Genomic DNA, 20,787 nt, shown 5'->3' with positions numbered 1-20,787 from the left:
TCGCGCGACGATTTCACAGGCCAATCGCGCAGGCAATAGACACCTTCACCCCTTTTACTTTCGGCTGCGGTTGTTTGTTGGAAGCACTGCGGCGGCCGTGAGGGTGAAGTTGTCTGCGCAGACAACCTCCATCTTCGAAACCAGACAGCGCAGCCTTTTCACTGAACTTTATTCACCAGTCGACATTTATTGTTGTAAGTGAAGCAAGACAGCCAGAAGCCGTCAATTGGCGTCACTAGCCCTGCACGAGGTCTTTGTCTGGGAAACCAAGCATATATGCATGTCACCTGGCGCTCAGAGCGGCCAATCCTGCGGATACGACGCAGCAGCCTTGAACTTGCTTGCGAGGGAATGCAAGAGCTGGTCACCTGTGCCGTCGATCTCCATCTCGCCGCGTAATAAATTAATTTTGTGCTCGATGGCAACAGCTCCTCCGACAGAGCATCCGTACCGAGACTTGTCATCGCCGAGCGATTGTAAACGGCGAGATAGGATGCAGTGCTGCTTGGATTCTGGAGATGGATCACCGCAAATCGCCCGGTGATGATGGATGCGGAACCCCGCGAATGGCGATCTTCTGCTTCGAGCACCGAGTTCGCCGGGCTGGGACAGAAATCCGCGTCTCTGTCCGATGATGAGTGCCGCGATAGGAACGTCGGTCCTGTATGATTGGGCAGCACTCACAAGGCTCAGTTCAGATTAGCCTCAGTCCCCTGCGCTGCCGCGCTCCCCACCGTAGTGCGCTCGTTGCGCAAGCCGCAGAGGCAGATGCAGACGGAGGGTCGTCTCTTGCTGGCTGCTGCTGTTTGTCTTCTTACGTTAACTTCCGACTGACGTCGCTCGTTGCTCGTTGTTGCTGTGGTCGCTCTCGTTTTCGGCGGTATGTTTGCCCCCTCGTCGATGCTCTCGCTGTCTGTTGCCTCTAGACCATGTCCATGGCTGCTCGTCTCCCCATATTTCATCAACAGCCCCACGGGCCCCAAGAGACCACGCCTCTTGGGGCCCTGTGGCCACCGGGGCTTTCAGTTTCGCCAAGGTACGACGTCATCAAACCTCGCTAGCGCCAGAAACACTCATTGCTGCCTTCCCCAGAAGGCGGCGAAGGCTGCTGCTGGAGTCTTCGACTAACTCGCCATTTGTTGTTGCCCCATTGCTGCTGCAGGCTGGCGGATATGCGGAAACTCCGCTGATGTGATCTCCATCAACATGACGTCGGGTGAGTGGATCTACAGCCGCTGCCGCTTCCAACGAGGCTGGCTGAGCAATACCGGGCTGACAGTGATACCGTGTTTAAGGTGCAGCCTGTCGATCTACAGTCTGATCTTCATGCGGTTCGCGTGGATGGTCAAGCCGCGGCAACTACCTGCTGCTGGCGCCGCTCCAACGAGACGGCCCAGCTGTACCAGCTGCAGCGTGGTCTTCGCCACCAGGCCAGGCAAGAAGTCTGCCGAGAAGCAGGCGTAAGTTTGCCGCAGCTCTCTCATCCAGTGTAGACGCTTCACCTCGAGCTGTCGGCCACCAAAGTCGTTGGTCGGTGCCCGGTTTGACTCTTCCGGTGGATTTGACACTTGGCTTCCGTGTTCGTGTTTCTGCGTCAACAAGAGCCTTTGGTAAGCCTAGACTGCATGCATCGTCCTGGTAATAGAGAAGAGATGTGATTTTAAGGATAACGTACTTGGCGACGATAACGTTTCTCCTGGAGTGCACGCTTTAAGTGTTTCATGCGGAAGACACCGAACTTGGCTCTTTGGCTCCTGCCGAGCGCAGCACTGAGATCTTTCAGTCCTAGCACCTTGCGGGTGTCCTGTCGATGATGCCGTCGTCCCAAATGCGGGCCGTCGAGTAGTACGCTGAGCCTGCGTCATACTCTAATGAGGATGGCTGCTTTGAAGGCCGCCTCCTCGGCAGACCAGTTCTTTGCGTGCGCCTGTAGTTGTCGCGCTGCACCTGTGCCAACACACCAGCAGCCTGCTCACCTCCCATTACGGAGATGCGAGCGTTCGGCCACATGTGTGTACAGGAAGCGGGGCGAGAACGCTCGACCGCACATGCCGTAGCTGCCCGCGCCGTAGGAGCCGCCAATGATGCACGTAATCTTTCGGCACCTTGGCGTTGGAACGTACATGACCATCTTGGCGCCATCCTGGCGATGCCGTGCTCGGCCTTCTTGCCGACCATAAAGCCCGTGATGTTCTGCAGAACAAAGCAGAGGAATGCCGCGCTGGCTGCACAGCTCGATGAAGTGCGCCGCCTTGACGGAGGACTCGGAGAACAAGATGCCGCTTATTGGCCACGATACCCACAGGATTGCCGGGTACAAGCGCGAAGCCCGTGACGATCGTGGGACCGCAATTCCTCTTCTTGGATCCTCGTCGAAGGACTACCGTCCACGATGCGGGCGATCACCTTCTAACATCAAACGGTTTGTTGAGTCCACTGATGACTCCGCCCAGCTCGTCGGGCGAGTACAGCGTTCCCTCGATCGGCGTCTGCGTGACGGCGGGCTGCTTTGGCGGTAGAAGTTCGTTGCTGACAATGCGCCGCAGATATCCAGCGCGTATGTCGTTGGTGTTGGCGTAGTGGTCGGCCGAGAGAAATGCTGGAGGTTGCACCCCAGCATCCATTGATCAAGTTGAAGCTGTCTGCAAGAGGGACCATCGCCGCGTCACCCTGATATTAATGTCGCCGGTAAAAAACAAATGTTCGCCTCGTGAGGAACGAGAAAGTATTTGCACCATGTATAATGCTTTCGCCGCCAATGTCGTCGCTCTCCTTTGACTTGCCGGCTCTGGAACGTGAGCCCGTCGTGACCCAAGCAGCCTGATTATCTGTACCGGTACACCGGTACTGTATGAGAGTCAGAGAACATAGCTGACCCGGCGCCATCTGGACACGTCGCTTCCTTCGACGTTGACCCAGTAGACGACTCGACGAGGAGCTGGAGGATGAAGACGCCGCACGAGCAGCGGCCGCGCTCGTACACGGAGCACTCGACGCTGCTGTCCACGCCGTCGCCCTCGCGCTGGCGGCGCTTCCACGCGGCCCATCGGCGACGCACCACGCTGCGCCAAGACGTCTGGACCGTGCTGCGCTTCCGCTCGTCGGTGCAGCACAGATCGGGGTTGCAGATTGCGTCCTACGTGCTGGAGCTGTGCGTGCTGACGCTCATCCTGCTCAACGTGGTGGTGGCCATCTCCGAGTCCTCGGCGGTCGTGCAGATCGACTCGACGGGTCGGCGTCGGGGCCGGCACCCGTGATCAACAACTGGTCCGACATCTTCTTGCTGGTCTCCACCGTCATCTTCTCCATCGAGTACGCGCTGCGGCTCTGGTCCTGCGTGGAGGACGACCGATACCGTAATGGACCGATCAAAGGACGGTATGGCCGAGTTACTATATAGTTGTGATGGTTGCACACGAGTCCACTGAGATGCTGTGCGCTGTAGACTGAAATGGATGACGCGGCCTCTCTCGCTTATTGACCTGATGGCGCTGATTCCGTTCTACTTGGAGCTGAGCATGGAGTTCGAGTAAGTTGCGTAGTGATTGGTATCGTGCTAGTTTGGCTGCCTCTAATCGATCGATTTCCCACTCAGCGCCACACAGCACGGAGGGCTGACCTTGCGGAGCTTGCGACTACTGCGGATCGTGTCGTTCCTGCGGTTGGAGCGCATGTACAACGCGATGAAGAACCTTCGAGTGATCTTCGCCCGCAAGAAGGAAGAGCTCCTTGTGGTGACGTACCTAACTGCGGTTGTCGTGCTGACTGCGTCCATGCTGATCTTCTTCCTGGAGCACATAGCTCAGCCTAGCGTGTTCTCGAGCTTCGGTGTCTGCGTGTGGTGGGCGGTCGAGACGATCACGTCGCTGGGCTACGGCGACGTGGTGCCTATCACAGCCATGGGCCGAGTGCTCGGAGCCTCACTGGCGCTTTGGGGGCTTATCTTGTTTACGATTCCCGGCGCGGTGCTGGGATCGGGCTTCATCGAGGTGATGCTGGAGAAGCAGCGCGAGGAGGAAGCCGAGATATACAGCATGGCCATGGGCTGCGGCGGCGGCTCCATCAACAGCAACAACCCGCTGTTCGTGGGCAGCTTCAGCGACGACGAGCAGTGTCACGAGCACCACACCGACCACGAGCACCCGGAGTTCGCTGCGCCGACGCGCCTGTCGATAGCATCCCCGAACACCCCGTCACCGCGGATGGCAGCCGCAATGCGGATCGAGGCGCTGCACCAGAAGGTTGAGGTCATTGCAGCAGGACAGGTAGGCGCTTGCCCGTCTTGCTACATGTGTACATTGGTTAGTGTACTGACGAGAGCCGAATGCTGCCGTGCAGCGCAACCTGGAGGCTCAATTCCGCCTGCAACAGCAGCAACTGGATCGGCTGATGCATCTCGTAGAGGCGGCGCTGGCACCGACGAAGGGCGCGTCGATGCAGCCGTCTGAGAAGGCTGAACCTCCCGCACTAAGTTAACGATTGATGTTGAAGTGGTCCCGTCCATATACATTTTCAAGTCATTGTGGGTTTGTCCCGTCACATATGATAAACTTAGTCGATGTGTAACCGTGCTCGTATCCCCGCCGAATTCGTTAAATTACCTTCGATCCTTTATCTCCCCGCCAAAACAAATCCTCGAACACCGGGGAATGCCGCCGCCTATCCTTGTGACGCGCTCCTTCCATCCGTTTTATTTCATGAAACACCTGCTCATTGGTCCAAACGTCCGATTCAAGCCTCTGATTGGTCGAGATCTGATCCGCCCAATCGCCGCGCGGCCGTTAAACCCCACGTGCAGCACTTCACTCCTGGAGATCCTCGACCGCCAGCACCCCAGGTCTGACGCTCACTTCTGTCTCCCGCCCGTCCCCAGCCTTACCGCCTCGCTAACATGCTGCTCGCGCGCCTGCGGACCCTGCGGCGGCCACGCGCAGCCTCCAGACGCGCGCGTTCGCCAGCATGCTCGGCGCCGCCACCCGAAGACCGAGAAGGCCGCGGCCCAGGCCGCCGAGGCCGCGCAGCCCGCGGAGCGCGGCGACATCGTGCTCGGTGCGCGCCCAGTAGTTGCAACCCCTTGAGTATTAACTATTGCAGTTCATTGACCGGTACCACGTCCTTGCAGACGGCTTCGCCAAGCGCCAGTTCGACGACAAGACGTACTCGGGCACGAAGCTCGACTTCGACAAGCACGAGTTCGTGCAGAAGATCAACGAGATCTACGAGGCCAGCGGCAAGCAGCTCGTGGACGGGTGCGTCGCAGCGAATTGCTGTGCAATGGGAAGAGAGCTGCGGCCCCTGACTTGCTGCTCATCTTTTGCTTTTTTGCCTTGGTTGTCGCCAGCTACGCGCCGTTCTGCAAGCACCTGTTCGTCAAGAATTTCACGGGCGCTCGCCTCAACATGGTGCCCATCACGCAGGCCAACGCCCACATGCTCATGTCCGACTACGAGGCCCGCACGGAATACGAGCTGCCTGTGTACGCCTAGCTGCTGTAGCTGCGGTTCTACTGTTGCCGGCATAGTCTGATTGATTGTCATTGTTGTTGCGCTTTTGCAGACTGAGCCGCTGGTTTCCGAGCCACAGCGTGACGCCCAAGGTCGCCGAGTACCTGGACATCATCTTGTACAGCCGCGAGCAGATCATCAAGGAGAACGAGGCCGTGGACGTGCCGGCGGACCGTCGCACGGCGACGCTCCGTGGGGAATTGTGTCCATCAAGGCGCAGGACGTCGACCACGAGCTGCCCATGAAGCCGATCACCATGATGCGTAACGCTGTGGGCAAGGAGCAGGGCGGTTCCGGCGTGCCCATCGACCGCGACGAGTACACGAAGGCGGTCGACTACTGGCGGAATCACGCAGTGATCAAGAAGATGTAAGCACCGTGCATCCAGACCCAGACCCGCCTAGGTGAAGCCGACACCTCAGCAGCTTGACGTCGAGCGCTGACGTTCGCGCCATGTTTTGAGAGAACTGAAGCGGCCTCTTCTCCCTTTCGCATGCAAGCCGGCGCATTCTCTCTGCGAACGAACGACTGAGAACTCAATACAGGCAGGCAGGCTTCGCGTGCCTATATATCTGAATGTGCATTTTGATATTCAAAGGATTGTTGTGTACTTGTATCCAGCCTCAGCTGCTGCCACTTCTCGTCTTCATTGCAGTCGCCCAAGCTCGTCTTGCGCGGCCATTTCTAGCATGGATTGGTCTTCTGGAAGTCTTCCCACGCAGTGTTCAGTGCTGCGAAGACGCGCTCCGCAATGAGAATTTGCTCGGCGTTTCGTCCGCCAGCCTTGTCGGGATGCACCACGATCATTGCCTTGCGGTAGTGCTTCTTGACATCGTTGGGCTGGATAAGCTTGCCCATGTTCACCTCGGACCACTTGCAGTCTTCCCACATGACCTGATGCATCGTCGACAGCAGTGTGCGGATGTTCTTCACGCGGCCATTATCCTCAGCCCAGGCCTTCAACCTCGGGCCGAGCACCGCGTTAGCATTATCCTTCATGGCGGACATGTTGCGCGCCGCTTCTTCACGTTTCCGCAGCTCTTCACGGGCCCGCTCCACGTCGCGCTGCACCTGTCGCTCACGCTCCTCCATGGCCCGACGAACATCTTCGCTCTTGGTCGACTTGTCCACCAGGTTCGGGTTGTACACGTTCGATCCGTCCGACGTCGACTTGGAGTGCGCCTCCATCTCGGCCATCGTCACGGGGCCCACGGTCTGTCCGTTGTCATCGTCGAACTTGGGCGGTTCTTCTGCACAGCCTTGGACGGCGAAACCTGTTGCGCTGGCGCAGCACGAGCCGCGAGCGGGTCCATCGAGGTCAAAAGTCCGAGTTGGCGTTGGCAGGCTGCGCAGCGGCGGCCGGAGCGTCGTTCCAGCCACTGTCACTCATCAGGTTCACGTCCTTCTTCGGCGGTGACGGCGCAGGGCCGTGCCATTGCCACCAGGGGACTGCTGTCCGCCCGACAGGAAGTCTTCCAGGCCGCCCTGCACCGCCGGAGCCGTCGTCGTCTTGGATCCCGAGCTGGTCCTGGACATCGACTTCTTCTCCCCGGACGTGGACGACGTGCGGCTCGACGCGTTGCTATGCCGCGAGTCTCCGTTGCCGCTGCCCGGCGCCCGGTCCGAGTACTTGGCCGGCCGGCCCTGCTCAAAGCCCGGCGAGGACGACGAGCGGTGGAAGCTGCTGCCCTCTGCCATGGGCTGCACGGCCTTGGCGGACTGCACACTGCCGGAGCTGTCGCCCAGCGCGCTGCTGCTGCTCTGGCGCTTGGGCGGTTGGCTGCCGTTGGCCCACTTGAGCACGGGCCGGCGCCGGAAGACCAGGCCGGGCTTCTGCGGCCGCTCGAGCCGCAGCAGCTTGCAGATGACGCGGCCGCCCGCCAACGGCACCTTCTGGGCCGGCTGCGTGACGTCCAGCCAGTAGAAGGTGCTGCCCTTGCTGCTGTTGAGCCGGAAGCGGAAGTGGAAGGCCGCCGGGTTGCGCAGCGGGAAACTCCGCAGCACGTCGGCCAGCGTCACGTCGGCGCCCGGCGAGACGCCCGCGAGCCGGAAGGCGTTCGGGTGCGCGCGGTCCTCGCCGTCCTCGCCCTGCAGGTAGTAGAAGGCCCAGACGCCGCTGTCCATGGTGGGGCGGAGGCGCTCGGCGTCGGCGGAGGAATGCGAGCTGGCAATAGCTCGGGGAGACCAGCGCACGAATTGGACCAGGAATAGCTCTCCGTCTGACTGGTACCCCCTCCGTGGTAACTCGGCGGTGTGGTGCACACGAGGTTACGACCAGGGTACTTTACCGTTCGCTTCAACTTGGTCAATTCAACTGATCTGGCACCACCTCACCCTGACCGGCCGAGGCTATTATATCCTTGCCACTTGCTGGGGCTATTGGCTGCGCTGTGATTGTCATGTCGATGAAGGAATCTCGTAAGATCTCGGCAGCTGAGGAACTGTCGCTTTGTCACCACACGACTCTACCGGGACAAATGCCGTTGACACATGTGGGCGATACATGGCCAGCAATACGAGGCCATCAGCGAGCAAATTTATATGCTTTCTGCAGATTCGCTTGGTCTTACACCATGGAGTGCAGCTGGAAGGAGGGAGGTTGGTAAGCGCCCTGCTCAATAATGCACGAACACCATGTCTTTAATCGAATTGTGGATTTCAACGCCTTACACGCAACGTCGTCTGGACTCGAGATTTTTCAGCATGGGGAGGATCATAGCTGCATACCTTTATCCACGTTGAAGTGGCGAGGAAGTTTCGTACCCCTGGATTTTGTGGGATCTAGCTGGATGCCTGGATGCAGCACTGCGAAGTGCACACTGACCAAACTTAGCATTGCACGGCATGAAAATGCCAACACTGCGGTTGCTCTACCAAACTAAATTGTCTTTCTTTATTGGGATTTAATGGCAACAAAAAATGCGTCCTACAAGCTCGACATGCCGTCTACCTGGGGCTTTTAGTTGACGTCGAACAGAGCAAGGTGCTCACTGGGTTCCAGTCGGGTGGGCCTTGTTCATCAACGCCTGACGCGCCACTCGTTCGATCCTTCCACCGGTTCGATCGGCGAGCGTCCTCTCTTTTTCTTCATCTACTTGAACGCTTCTAGCGGCGTCGCAGCAACTTACATAATGCTCTGCATGCGCTGGATAATTCGCAGCAGCTCCATGGCGCTGGGTCGCACGTCCGGATCCGAGTCCAGACAACGATCGGCCAGCTCCTTCACCAACGGCGGACAGTCTTCCGAGAACGTCGGGCGCATGTTTCGCCGAATAACCATCTGCACGATCTTCATACCCTGCAGCTTCTTGCCGGAGTTGTCGCGCTTGTCCGAGTACGGCACGGAGTGCGTGTCGAGCTCCGACATGACAATGCCGAACGAGAAAATATCCGCCTTCTCCGTGTACTTCTTGCCCATGAGCACTTCAGGGGCAGTCCAGTATATTGTGCCCACGCCGGCCGTCATGGTATCCTCCACCGATCGTTCACGGCTGATACCAAAGTCGCTGAGCTTGGCGCGGAAGGCGTCGTCCAATAGAATATTCTTCGACTTGAGGTCGCGGTGGATCACCTTGGGCGACAAGCCGTGCAGGTATCCGAGCGCGTCGGCCACGTCTTCCGCCAAAAAGATTTTGTGGTCGCGCCAATTGAGCTGTCCTTGCCGGCGCTTGAGGAAGCCGTAGAGGTCTCCCTTGGCCATGTACTCGGTCACGGCGCACACGTCCTGCATGGAGCTCCAGGACACGCCGACGAACTCGACGATCTTGGGGTGCGAGAAGGAGGCCATGAGCTTGATCTCGGCGCCGAAGCACTCGATCTCCTTCTCGTCGTTCTTCTTCTCGTTCAGGATGCGCTTGACCGCCACCTGCCTGTTCTCGAGCTGCGCGAGCCACACCTCTCCGAACGCGCCCTTGCTCAGCACGCGCGTGAAGTAGAGCGACGAGTACGGGATGCGGCTGCGGCCGAGCGTCGGGTCGGCCTGGAACTGCTCCAGCACCTTGTTGGCCACCTCGCGCGACCTGTCCGTGATCTCCGAGTCGCGGTTGTTGGCGCCCGAGCCGGACGAGCCGGCGCTGGGCCGCACCTTCTCGGGCGCCACGGGCTCGATGTTGCGCACCACGGGGCGGTCATGCCGCATGTGCGTGGGGCGCTGCAGCTGTTGTTGTTGGTGGTGCTGTTGCTGCTGGTGCTGGGGACGCGGCCGCTGCTCTGGGTGCTGCGGCTGGTACTGCTGGGGGCGCGAGCTGCCGCGCGGCCGCTGCTGCGCGCTGGAGGCCCGCGGCTGCGGGTTGGAGGGCCGGCGGTCGCGCCGCCCCTCGCGGCCGGAGCTGCTGCGGCCCTCGCCGTGCGTGTTGCGCTGCGCGGGCGTGCCGCCGTGGATGTCGTAGGGCTGGTGGTGCGCCAGCGCGGCGTTGTGCGGCTGCGCGGCCGGCGTGGGGATCGTGATGGTCTCCGGAAGCTCTCGTGGCCGCGCTTGCGGCTGCTGGCGCACGCGCCGCACGTGAGGAAGGCCACGAGGCCCATGGCGAGGCAGGGCGAGGCACGAAGAGCTACGCTGCGAGCTGCAGCTCCTGTCACAGCTACAGTCAGTCAGTCTGCCCGACGTGCCGGAAGCGCTAATGACTCGGCTTTGCCGAGTAGGAAAATCGAATACAAAAACTTACGGACGTCGGAGGAACTGACTCGTTTTGTGGGCGGGAGAGCGGCGCGTTGCGCGGCGGCGATTGGTGCACGCACTGCGAAATTCGCGGGAAGCAGTGGGACAGTCCGCGCCATTGGCCCGCGCCAGCAGGAATGTTGTGAAACCTCAGCGACACCCACATCGCCGGGTTGTTGGCGGCGGACATGCGGTAACGGTGCCGCCAGCACGCACACACACCTGGTGCGGCCGCCGCGGAGCCCAAGGCAGCAAATTAACAGACACGGCGCTACTAGCGAAGTGCATAGCAACCCCAGCGAGGGTCAAGCAATGGACGTGCAAAGCAGTTCACCTCAAAATGGCATTGGGGACATCGGGCACTTCCTCGCTGTTTGTTGTTGCGGTTGCTGTCGCAGCAGCCAAAGCACGCCCTGGTCAGCCACGACGCACAAATTTTGCGTGGATGAAGAACGGGTGCCACTATGAGCCTTGGCCCTGCAGCGGTGCCCTCGAGCCGAGAAGCGTGAGAATCCAAAGGCGAGCGGATCACCTTTGCGGACGCCCGCCACAGCGGCGGACATGTTCGTGGCTGAACCGCAGCGACGCGTTGTGTGGCCGGTCGGCTCGACTCGAGCCTGTCGCCGACTGATTCCGCTCCGCTCTATGCGAGCGGTTGTGTGGCCGGCGCTACGCTGCGTGGCGTCCGATTCGGGTCGAGGCTATCGCCACCGTACTGATATTACCTGTAGCAACAGCGCCCGTGACAATCGGCTGCTTAGGGCCGTGGGGATGCAAAGACACCTAATTGCGAGCGTCGCAGCTCTCGGTCGCTTTCGCCTTGACCAAGCCTGGCGTCAACGGGGTTGCGTAGCCATAAGGCATTACATGTACATTGCGAGCGCCATGCAAAGTTACATCCGCGAACACCGTGGCGGCGAATCTGAAGCCGAACCAGAAGGCGAAACAACAATACATACCGTATTATAGTCTGCAGTCCTCTGAGAGCCATCCGGAGAACCAGCAGCGCCTTGGGCTGCTGATGTTGAAGCATCTGCTGCAAGCGAAGCCATCGCGAAATTGGCCCGCTTGTGCGATCGCACGCACAGTCGACAGCAGACGACAGGCTTACGGTCGTGCCTCGGCCTGCTTGTCAAATCTGCCCGACGATGGACGACTCACAGCAGGGTCCGACATACTCAAAGGGGTTACCTATTGACGCCATGAGACTCCTTCACGAGCTTTGTGTATTATTTGCAAAATTAAATACCCGCAGGCAGGCCAGCGCCGCAGCAACGAATCTGCTGATGCCCGGCTTGAGCCTGCCGTCCGCGTGCGATTACTGCTGCTTCTTCTCAACGCTTTTACTGCAAATCGTCCTGGATGTCGCGCAGGATGTTTAGCAGCTCGGGCGCATCCGGTCGTGCGTCGGGGTCGGCGTCGAGACACCGGGCCGCGAGCGCCTTGATCTGCTCGGGGCAATCCTCGCGGAACGACGGCCGAAGCGCCATGCGAATCACCATCTGGATGATCTTCATGCCCTGCAACACCTTGCCCGAGTTGTCGCGCTTGTCCGAGTAGGGCACCGCGCATGTGTCCATCTCCGACATGACGATGCCGAACGAGTAGATGTCGGCCTTCTCGGTGTACTTCTTGCCCATGAGCACCTCCGGGGCCGTCCAGTAGATGGTGCCGACACCGGCCGTCATGGTCTCCTCCACGGAGCGCTTGCGACTGATACCAAAGTCGCTCAGCTTGGCGCGGTACTTGCTGTCCAGCAAAATGTTCTTCGACTTGAGGTCGCGGTGGATCACCAAAGGCGACAGCGAGTGCAGGTACACCAGCGCTTCGGCGACGTCCTCGGCCAGCCACACCTTGTGGTCGGGCCAGTTGAGCTTGCCCTTGCGGCGCTCCAGGTACCCGTAGAGGTCGCCCTTGGCCATGAACTCCGTCACCGCGCACAGGTCCTGCGTGTTGCTCCACGAGACGCCGATGAAGCCCACGATCTTGGGGTGCTTGAGCAGCGCCATGAGCTTGATCTCGGCGCCGAAGCACTCGATCTCCTTGACGTCGTGCTTCTTCTCATCCAGAATCTTCTTGACCGCCACCTGCGTGTTCTCGAGTTGGGCCAGCCACACCTCTCCGAAGGCGCCCTTGGAGATGGCGCGCGTGAAGTAGAGTGACTCGTACGGGATCCAGCTCTGCTCGAACTCGGGGTCCTCCTCCAGCTCGGCCATGACCTTCTCCGCCATCTCTTGCGTGCGGGCGATGACGGCCGGGTCCGTCTGTCTCCGGTGCACGCCCTCCACGCTGGGTGGCATGGACACCTGGCTCTGCTGCAGCTCCATCATGGAGAGGCCGGGGCCCTGGTGGTGGTCCTCGTGGGGCTCGAGCATCGGGACCTCGGGCGGCGGCGGGGGCGGGTACGACTGCTGCAGGCCGTTGCTGCTGTACTGCGAGTCGTAGCGCGGCTGATGCTGCTGGTACTGCGACTGCTGCTGCTGCTGGCGGGTGTAGGTGGGGGCGCCGTTGGCCGGCCACTGCGGGGGGCGCTCTACCCGCTGCTGCGAGTGGTAGTGCGACGCCTTCTTGTCCTTGCTGTGGTGGCTGCTGTACCCTGTGGAGTCCATGCGGCGCTCGAACACCGTGTTGCCGTGCGACGTGCCGCGGCTGATGCCCGTGCGCGCCGTGGTGGACGGCAGGCCGTAGCCGCCGTGGCCGTCCTCCCGCTTGCGGTTCTGCTTGCGCTTCCACACGAAGAAGGCCACGATGCCGAAGAGCACCACGACCACGGCGATCACGATGTAGATGATGGTCGAGTCCGAGTTCGAGTTGGTCGCGTCGTCCGTGTCCGCCGCGGCCAGAAGCGGCAAAGCGGCCAGGGCCACGCGCGCCGCCGCGTGCGTTGGCGCCAGCACCTTCATATTACGGGTTATACCTGCGGACGGGATACCCCCAACGCCCAGCTCACTAGGGATAAAGCTTTCGCCTGTGCGTCGACGCCTGCCGATTGAGGAGTGAGCGCATCGTGTGCAGAATCCACTGTATGGAGGTCCCGTGTCGCGTTTAGGGCAGCGGCTCAGTACGCGGCGCTCGCTCTTTTGGACAGGGCGCGCGTGAGCGTGCAGAGACTCGATGCACAGCATGGCGCTTGTCGCCGCCATCTGTGCGAACGGTAACGGGCTGCTTTGCGTCCGTCGTGCATCGCGTGGAAGGCCCCACCGATAGGATAGCGGAGCCCGAAGGAAGCCGCGAGAGTCGCTTTCGTTGTCGCACGTGGCGGACGCTTGCATTTGGGAATGCATTGGGGAACGACTCGGCCGTTCCTGATAGCTACGGTCATGTTGTGCTGCACGTGGGACACCCGCTGCCTCACACTGCAATGATGCATGACCGGTTTGAGCCCGTACGATCCTCAACCAATTGGTCCTGGCCAAGATAACCGCGACGCCGTCATCAGGCCGTGGGTCTTCCTGGCCCGGCCGAAGCTTCCAGACCTGATGCCCTTGTTGTTGTTGTTGTTGTTGTTGATCTTGCTGCGGTTGAATTCACGGATACCACTCCGTTCCAGAAACGAGAGTCGGTTTAGCGATTGCGGCGAGGCCGAGTAACTTACGCTCAGTTCGGGGCCCCATGCTGTTCGCGAGGGATGAGTCAAAGCTAGCGGAGCGCGATCTGCTGCCTCAGCCACAACCCCGGCTCCGGGATCAAAGTCTTGGCTCTGAGCGAGGTTGACAAGCGCAGACGTTGGAGACCACGTCACTCTGGTTGTACCACTCCCGAATTGGGCCTGCACTGCAGGAGCTTGCACGTGAGGCTGGTGGTCGCCTTGCAATTCATCCACGCTGCCTTGCAGCGCCTTGGTCACGACATTCTTCGTGCTAACCTAACTAAATGTAACTTAGTTAGCCTGCATTCGCAAAGCTTGCGATTTCGCGCTGATGCGTAATACGTCGCGCTTGCCGCTGACCTCTGGCGCAGATGTTCGCAGGCGGATGCTGCTGGGTGACATTGAATCGGATCTCTGTCTTGGAATTGCCCGCTGCCCTCTACGTAAGGGTGGCCTTTGCGGAGAAAATTTAAACTTGACTGCCATCGTTGAAAGTCGCACCGATGCTACCAACAAGATCGGTGTTCGTGCTTACCAACCTAACTCCAGCTGCAGTCTTCAACACGACAAACCAAATGAATCTCTAGAAAGCATGCAGCTTGCGAATTGAAAGGGCCATGTAAAAGCTTCTCATCCACGTCGGCCCAGCTATCCCAAGGCCGAAGTCCCTTGCCCGACTTAGGGCCCCAGTGTCAGGGTATCATAACCACTTTCATGGTTCCATGCCTTCAGGCAGAGCTGTCCACAGCATTTGCTGGATTTGCCCCCCCTGAATTCTGATGATTGTTGTGTTTTGTGCGACCTAAGTTGTGTCGACGAAGACATGAAGCTTAGGCTTAGGCTGAGACTTCCTGCAGGACCTTTTCAACGCTCAAGGCTTACTTCGCGGCTGCGATGCATTCAACGAAACTGTGGGGCTATGCTAGTACACCATGTATTCTAATATTTTCAAGAATATGTACCCTTGCACCCTGGTCTTTCAGACACTACAGTTGTCCGACCCCGTCGCCGTTCTTGCGTCAAAATTCCGTCGAGACGAGGTAAGTTGCTGAAGTCCAATGCAACTCATTCGATTGATGAAAAAAGCCAAAAAGAATGGTTATATGTACTGAAATATGATGGCTTTTTGCACCGACTTTACCAGTTTTGATCCCGAATACATGTACTACTCAAATTCCAATTAACCGCAAAAAAAATGAACCAGGAGGAGGCGTTGCTGTCCTTCGGGTCTCCTCGGCGGGGCTTCTCGGCGTCCGTGCACAGCTCCGTGGACGAGCAGCATCTGGAAGAGGAAGGCGGCAAGAACGCAACGGAGCTGCTGGCTTTCTACCGCCAGCGATGCGAGCAATTCCACACGGAACGGGAGCAAACGCTGGCGCATTTGGCACAAATCGAGGTGCGCTGGAATAATTCTGCGACCAAAGTAATATCTGCTTAATAACAATCATCTTTATGTTGTATGCTGCTGTAGGTGTCCAAGGAGGAAGCCCATCGACTCAAATGGGAACTGAAAACCAAGGACGAGGAGGTGGGGGTTATTATGTGAGACTAGTAGAATGAATGACACAGAGTGCTGACGGGTTTATCGGTAACTTTTGCGATAGATTGCAGACCAGGAGGAGTCTTTAAAGAAGGCGAATAGTGCGTTATTCCAGGTGAAGGCAGAGCTGATTGACCTACAGGCGGAGAACAAGGCTTTGAAGCAGCAGGAGGAGGACGACCGGCAGAAGATTCAACACTTGCTGGCACTCACGCAGCCCATTACAGAGCAAGTGACCTTCTTCCGAGATTGTCGGCCGGGGACAAGAACGACGTATCCTTCGGGACGGATACCGACACCAACGACATACCCGTACCCGTCTACGATGCATATTGGCTCAGAAGGCATGCAAGAAACGAGGGGGAAGAAGAAGCAGCAGCAGTCACACTTTGTCGTGAGAGGCAATGCGCCGAGTCTCAAGAACATCAGTCAGAGCAAGGTGTTGCGGACCGTTTACATGCCCAATGTACAGACTGCCGCGCTGACGAAGACCATTGAGAACCTGCAGAAGCAGCTGGAGTCTCATCAACAACTTACCGAGACGCGTATTAAGGTACGGAAGTGAAGTCGTGCAGAGGTTAATTAGCATTTCTTAGGCAACTGATGGGTTTTTTATTAATCTGTTAGGCTCTGCTAGATGGTTTTGCGGAAGAGAAAGCCAAGATGCTGCTGAACCAGCAGCAACTTGAGGAGAAGAGCAGTCAGATGGAGAAACAAGTTGAGAAGACGAAGCGAGTTCTTACACAAACCACCAAGGATTACTTGGTATTGCGACACAAGTCTCAGGAGACTGAACGGCTTGCACATGAAGAGATTTTCCAGGTGAAGCAAAAGTGCGAAACTCTGGTCACGGAGAAGACCAAGTTGACTGAGAAAGTTCGCGAGGAGACCCAAGCGCTTCGAGAAGTTGTTCGTGAGGAAGGCAACCAAACAGTGCTTGAGTTCCGAAATCAGGCCCTTTCTCGGGAGCGTGATCTGCATATTTTGAAGGAACAGTATGCTGCCATGCAAGAAGCATGCACGAAACGGATCCAGGATCTGCAGGTGCGACTGACGAAACTAAGAAGTCGGTATCAAGCTTTGGATAAGCGGCGAGCTATGGAGATGGAAGGCTTTACTCGAGACCTAGCGGGTCTAAAACGGCATCTGCAAAAGCTGGAGGTCATTCTCTACGGAAGGGCCTCACAGCCCAGGAGCGACAAGTGCTGCGCTACGGTGAGTCCTGTCGAAAGATCTTGATTGCAAGTGTAAAACGCTTACGTTTATGTATTTTGTGCTCTGTTCTGCTTGCCAGACGAGAACTACGCATTGGATTCCAATGAGCTCAGTGAGGAAATCGCAGCTTTGCAGCGGCGCTTGATGGATTTGTCAGCCGACCTCGCGGAAGCATAAGGCATGTGAAAGCTTCTTCAGCTACCATTGACAATACCATAGACTGCAGTGGTGGTATTGGCTTGGGCGCCACTCTATTGTCGCTGTACATTCACCCGTCAGTACTTTTTGGATTGGTTTTGAATACTTTTCAGGTTGAGACCCCAAAGCGCCATCAGCGCTACAGGAAACGCGAGCCATGCCATCGTGGCAGACTGTGTCGGAAGCTTCACGTTTGCAGCGCGAAACTGCTTCCGCTCCGCAAAGTTGGTCGCCCTCCGACCGATAGCTGCTGGTGCAATATGCGAGCGCTGACGATGGTACTGAGCTGTCGTGAATCGCTCGAATTCGTTGAGCCCCCCAAACAGCTCGTGGACATCCTCTGAGCTCATGGGTTTGTAGTTGCCAGTACCCACCACCACTCGGTCGGTATGACCAGGAGCTGCAGACACACCGAACATCTCCATGTCGTACTTGGAGCGAGCACTGTCACGGCTCAGCGAGTTGTAGGCCGCGTTGATGCGTAGAATCGCTGCATCCTAAATGGTTCATAGTCAAAAGTCAGCTTAGACTTACGAGACAACATGCAAAACAAATGCAAGCAGTATTTTCTTTTGCAATACCTCTCCTTTGCTTCGTCGGGATAGAGCTTTAGGCGTGGAGCGACGCCGGTCCGGATGGTGCTCCAGCACTACCAAACAAGCACTAGTGTGTTAGCTTCAGAACAAGTAACGATCAAAGTAGAAACGTTACATGTAGTCGTTGCATTACCGAGTTTGCGGTAGGCTGCCTTAATATCGTCTGTCGAAGCCGAGCGGTCCACGCCCAGTATATCGTAGTAGTTCGGCTGTAGATACTTGCTACGGGTCATGTTTGACGAGAGAGAATTGGAAAGTGACTCAAAGCCCACAATTCTATTATAATACCTAATTTCCTGGAGAGTAGTGGCCATAAACTAGCACGCACAAACAAAAAGCTACTTCAAGTATAACGCTTCGTTAGATTACACCAGACGACTACTGTAAATCAAGTTTGCCGCCTGATAGATCAGCGAGTGCGTCGAATTTGTAAATCCAAAGTCGTTGGCCTCACGGGCCCGCTCTGCGTCATCTCTACGTCCTTGTCATTTGACATGACTTACACCGCCCAAGTGAGTAGGTTCTCGATATCTCTACGTGCTTTGTCGAGGTCAAACTGGCGCCAGACCCGGATCCAGCGCCAGTAATTACAACCACCGAGTCAACAAATTGTGTGGCATCTTAACACTACTTCACTCAGGGGTCCGACAATACAGTATTCTATTGTACTGCAAGTGCATGCCGAGCGTAGTAATAACGGCAATACGAAGCACAACAATAATAATAACTGGGCCAATATCAGTATATTGTTGCCGCATGTTACTCGTCCTCAGGTAAACGTCATCTACTCGGTGGTGAGAAGAGAAGTCGCGTTCCACAAGTCGCGATTCACGCGCAGGAACGCCAACATTTCGAAGTTAGCGGGCAGCATGCAAGACCGCTGGGGTGTAAGAATAAACTTACACTGCGAAAAGAGTCGCTCAACCGTGTTCGAGGTCGGTGGCACGACCTTCGCCAGGTCATGGTAGGTGGCCGACGCAGCACCAGATGATCTCGCCTTCTTTCCTCCTCGGAGAATCTCATTGGCGTAGTCGCTCGACGACCTCTCCTTCCTCTTGCCGCTGCTGGCAGGAGGGTCAACCACGAATCGCTGCACCGATCGGGCTTCAGCCGCAGTTAACTTGACCTTGTTCTCGATCTTGACCAGGGCCGCCTCAAACACAGGAGAATGCACGATTTTTGCGCTTGGGCGCAAGTGGCTTGCCATATCCGGATAGTCGTCCGCCACCTGGTCAAACAGCACGCGCACGTCCGCCATGCTAATGCTCTCGCCCTGCAGTCTCTTGCACACGCTATCCAGTTTCTTCAGTTCCTCCAGAAGCTCGAGTAACTTTTTGTGAGTCGCACCCGCGGGAATAAACTCTTCAACAGCATCAACCTGTCGAATCGAATCCCGGATTTTTTTGTAGCGGCGCACCATCTCGAATGTCGACGACCACCGTGTCACATTCCGTTTGACAGGTTTGAGGTCAGTGTACTTCGCCAACTCCGCTGCGTTGTTGACGTGCCGAAGCTGCACCATGAGACTGTTGACGGCAGCAAGCTCGGACTCGTAGGCAGCCAGGTATCGGTTGACTGCGAGGTTGTAGCGGTGACTCGCGCACCCGACCAAGGGCAACTCCATTAGCGTAGCGATTCGGCGGTTGGTGGCGCAATTATCACCAACCAGAAAAGCCACCATTGAGACGTTCTTGTTGTACAGAGACAGTACACGCTTGAACATGGCGATGTGGACTTCCGCGTCTTGGCTACCGTCCACCAAAGGTGACAGCGACAGCAGTCGCTCACGGCGCTTGCCGTTTACGAAGGTCACGCCGTAGATACCCACGTAGTGCACGGTGCCATGGGTCCACCCGTCCCACATGACACCGAAAATGTCGCCCAGCTCCTTTTCAATCACGTCACCGACGTTCGCCGAGCACGTTTGCATGTCCAACTTCAACGTCTTGGACGATACAGGCTTCCAGCTTGCCATGGACCTCGTGAGGGGGTCGTCTACCTCCGAGATGGGCATGTTGCGCTCCACCACCCACTGTAGCCACTGGTAGCGATGCTGGGTCGCCTCAGAGACGAACCCAAAGCTCGAGAGGGGCGCATCCGTAGCCACCGATGCCTGGTAGGTCTCCTCGAAGTCAGGGTGCGTGGAGGTGAGGTGGGACAGCAGATTGCTGTACCCGGAGCCGACTTGCTGCTTGCGAGAGGTACCGCAAAGCTGGCAGCGATAGTCACCTTGGCCCTTGTCCTCGTAGAAAAAAGCGCAGATCTCACGGTTGGGGGCCATCTTGTCGAATTGGAAAATGAGGGGAAGCTTGTTAGACTGCTAGGCAAGCGGCAAGGCGTCTGTGGTGTCTTGGTTGTCTACCAGTCGTTCTAACGACTGGCCGAGATCAGTCGAGTCACAAAATCGCTCTAAACCGGTATTGTACTGGTATTATTGGTACAATATCACATTTTATTGACTTTGTGAAGACCCAATAATAAATAATTGTACCGCAACAATACAGTAATTACTGAACTGCTATTATTTTTTCCGAGCACTGCTTCACTTCACTCCAGAGTCTTCAATCGCTCTATTGACTTGCTCCTCCTCCTGGTCTGTATAATGAAATCAGCGCTTCTTGGACTGGTTCTTGATGTTGCTCAAGTTGGCGCCCCAGAGCGCCACCAGCACCACGGGAAACGCAAGCCACGCCATGGTCGCGCTCTGAGTCGGCAGCTTCGACTTGGCGGCCCGAAACTGCTTCCTCTCCGCGAGGTTGGTGGCTCTCCTGCCGACGGCGGCAGGCGCGATGTGCGATCGCTGTCGGTGGTACTGCGCCGTCGTAAAGCGCTCGTACTCGTTCAGGCCGCCGAACATCTCGTGCACGTCCTCGGAGCTCATGGGCTTGTATTGCCAGCGCCCACCACCACGCGGTCGCTGTGGTCGGGGGCGGCGGAGACCCCGAACATCTCGATGTCGTACTTGACACGAGTGGTGTCGTCGCTCAGCAGGTCGTAGGCCGCATTAATGCGCAGAATCTCAGCGTCCTGTGCAGAATCACCAGCCAACGATTAGGTCACCACAGTAAGAATTGCCCCGCAAGTGGTTAACGTACCTTGCCATCCTTTCGTCTAGCAGAGCCCCTGGTCTTGGCGTGGTATCGGTCCGGGTGGTGTTCCAGCACTGCATTGGTTAAAGGGTGAGCAAGAGGACGGCAATTAGGTGTGGCATTAGATTAGAGACGCGCACCGAGCTTGCGGTAGGCGGCCTTGATGTCGTCCGTGGACGCGGAGCGCTCCACGCCCAGCACCTCGTAGTAGTTGGGTTGCAGGTGCTTCTTGTCCTGCGTCATGGTCGTCCGCCTTTAACTGCCAAAGTAACGTCGGCGGTAATTGGCCCCACGTTTGACTCCTTATTGAGGGAGAGCACGAGCTATTGAGGGTGAGTCAGTGTCGGCTGTACTATTTTTTACATACTTTTACCTAAGGCTAAGGGGAGAGGGGACCTA

The 20,787-nt window shown here is 57.6% G+C and overlaps 11 protein-coding genes across 12 annotated transcripts; 4 read left to right on the top strand and 7 right to left on the bottom strand.

Annotated features, from left to right (window-relative positions):
* Positions 1–2,945: 2,945 nt before the first annotated feature.
* Positions 2,946–3,257, top strand: IUM83_10338 (Voltage-gated Ion Channel (VIC) Superfamily; the record flags this gene model as incomplete). Its single annotated transcript, XM_067934833.1, has 1 exon — positions 2,946–3,257. The coding sequence occupies one exon, from the start codon at positions 2,946–2,948 to the stop codon at positions 3,255–3,257; it is 312 nt and encodes a 103-aa protein (XP_067793042.1).
* Positions 3,258–3,280: 23 nt separating this feature from the next.
* Positions 3,281–4,476, top strand: IUM83_10337 (Voltage-gated Ion Channel (VIC) Superfamily; the record flags this gene model as incomplete). The annotated part of the gene is made up of 4 exons (XM_067934832.1): positions 3,281–3,378; positions 3,446–3,529; positions 3,596–4,265; positions 4,339–4,476. 4 exons carry the CDS (start codon positions 3,281–3,283, stop codon positions 4,474–4,476), a joined length of 990 nt encoding a protein of 329 aa, XP_067793045.1.
* Positions 4,477–4,649: 173 nt separating this feature from the next.
* On the top strand, positions 4,650–5,877 carry IUM83_10336 (Uroporphyrinogen-III synthase; the record flags this gene model as incomplete). Its single annotated transcript, XM_067934831.1, has 5 exons — positions 4,650–5,049; positions 5,123–5,249; positions 5,342–5,476; positions 5,557–5,665; positions 5,725–5,877. 5 exons carry the CDS (start codon positions 4,650–4,652, stop codon positions 5,875–5,877), a joined length of 924 nt encoding a protein of 307 aa, XP_067793059.1.
* A 311-nt stretch (positions 5,878–6,188) lies between these two features.
* On the bottom strand, positions 6,189–7,628 carry IUM83_10335 (dnaj heat shock n-terminal domain-containing protein; the record flags this gene model as incomplete). Its single annotated transcript, XM_067934830.1, has 2 exons — positions 6,189–6,786; positions 6,904–7,628. 2 exons carry the CDS (start codon positions 7,626–7,628, stop codon positions 6,189–6,191), a joined length of 1,323 nt encoding a protein of 440 aa, XP_067793043.1.
* A 1,167-nt stretch (positions 7,629–8,795) lies between these two features.
* IUM83_10334 (TKL protein kinase) lies at positions 8,796–10,351 on the bottom strand (the record flags this gene model as incomplete). The annotated part of the gene is made up of 3 exons (XM_067934829.1): positions 8,796–8,802; positions 8,870–10,059; positions 10,169–10,351. The coding sequence occupies 3 exons, from the start codon at positions 10,349–10,351 to the stop codon at positions 8,796–8,798; spliced, it is 1,380 nt and encodes a 459-aa protein (XP_067793044.1).
* A 1,153-nt stretch (positions 10,352–11,504) lies between these two features.
* Positions 11,505–13,064, bottom strand: IUM83_10333 (TKL protein kinase; the record flags this gene model as incomplete). Its single annotated transcript, XM_067934828.1, has 1 exon — positions 11,505–13,064. One exon carries the CDS (start codon positions 13,062–13,064, stop codon positions 11,505–11,507), a length of 1,560 nt encoding a protein of 519 aa, XP_067793049.1.
* Positions 13,065–14,945: 1,881 nt separating this feature from the next.
* On the top strand, positions 14,946–16,682 carry IUM83_10332 (Coiled-coil domain-containing protein 77; the record flags this gene model as incomplete). Its single annotated transcript, XM_067934827.1, has 6 exons — positions 14,946–15,146; positions 15,222–15,278; positions 15,355–15,843; positions 15,918–16,356; positions 16,446–16,505; positions 16,585–16,682. 6 exons carry the CDS (start codon positions 14,946–14,948, stop codon positions 16,680–16,682), a joined length of 1,344 nt encoding a protein of 447 aa, XP_067793144.1.
* A 98-nt stretch (positions 16,683–16,780) lies between these two features.
* IUM83_10331 (DnaJ subfamily B member 14) lies at positions 16,781–17,532 on the bottom strand (the record flags this gene model as incomplete). Its single annotated transcript, XM_067934826.1, has 3 exons — positions 16,781–17,200; positions 17,285–17,352; positions 17,433–17,532. 3 exons carry the CDS (start codon positions 17,530–17,532, stop codon positions 16,781–16,783), a joined length of 588 nt encoding a protein of 195 aa, XP_067793046.1.
* Positions 17,533–18,083: 551 nt separating this feature from the next.
* On the bottom strand, positions 18,084–19,580 carry IUM83_10330 (the record flags this gene model as incomplete). Of its 2 annotated transcripts, none has more annotated exons than XM_067934824.1 (1): positions 18,084–19,580. In XM_067934824.1, one exon carries the CDS (start codon positions 19,578–19,580, stop codon positions 18,084–18,086), a length of 1,497 nt encoding a protein of 498 aa, XP_067793047.1. The 2 variants fall into 2 exon arrangements, with proteins under 2 accessions (XP_067793047.1, XP_067793048.1); XM_067934825.1 differs by having other exon boundaries at positions 18,084–18,923.
* Positions 19,581–19,907: 327 nt separating this feature from the next.
* IUM83_10329 (DnaJ subfamily B member 14) lies at positions 19,908–20,156 on the bottom strand (the record flags this gene model as incomplete). Its single annotated transcript, XM_067934823.1, has 1 exon — positions 19,908–20,156. The coding sequence occupies one exon, from the start codon at positions 20,154–20,156 to the stop codon at positions 19,908–19,910; it is 249 nt and encodes an 82-aa protein (XP_067793167.1).
* Positions 20,157–20,176: 20 nt separating this feature from the next.
* On the bottom strand, positions 20,177–20,631 carry IUM83_10328 (DnaJ subfamily B member 14; the record flags this gene model as incomplete). Its single annotated transcript, XM_067934822.1, has 3 exons — positions 20,177–20,326; positions 20,395–20,462; positions 20,529–20,631. 3 exons carry the CDS (start codon positions 20,629–20,631, stop codon positions 20,177–20,179), a joined length of 321 nt encoding a protein of 106 aa, XP_067793172.1.
* Between the last annotated feature and the right edge of the window lie 156 nt (positions 20,632–20,787).

This window comes from Phytophthora cinnamomi (assembly GCF_018691715.1).
Source record: "Phytophthora cinnamomi strain GKB4 chromosome Unknown Contig30, whole genome shotgun sequence".
Lineage (NCBI taxonomy): Eukaryota > Oomycota > Peronosporomycetes > Peronosporales > Peronosporaceae > Phytophthora > Phytophthora cinnamomi.
This window is presented reverse-complemented; position numbering and strand designations above follow the sequence as displayed.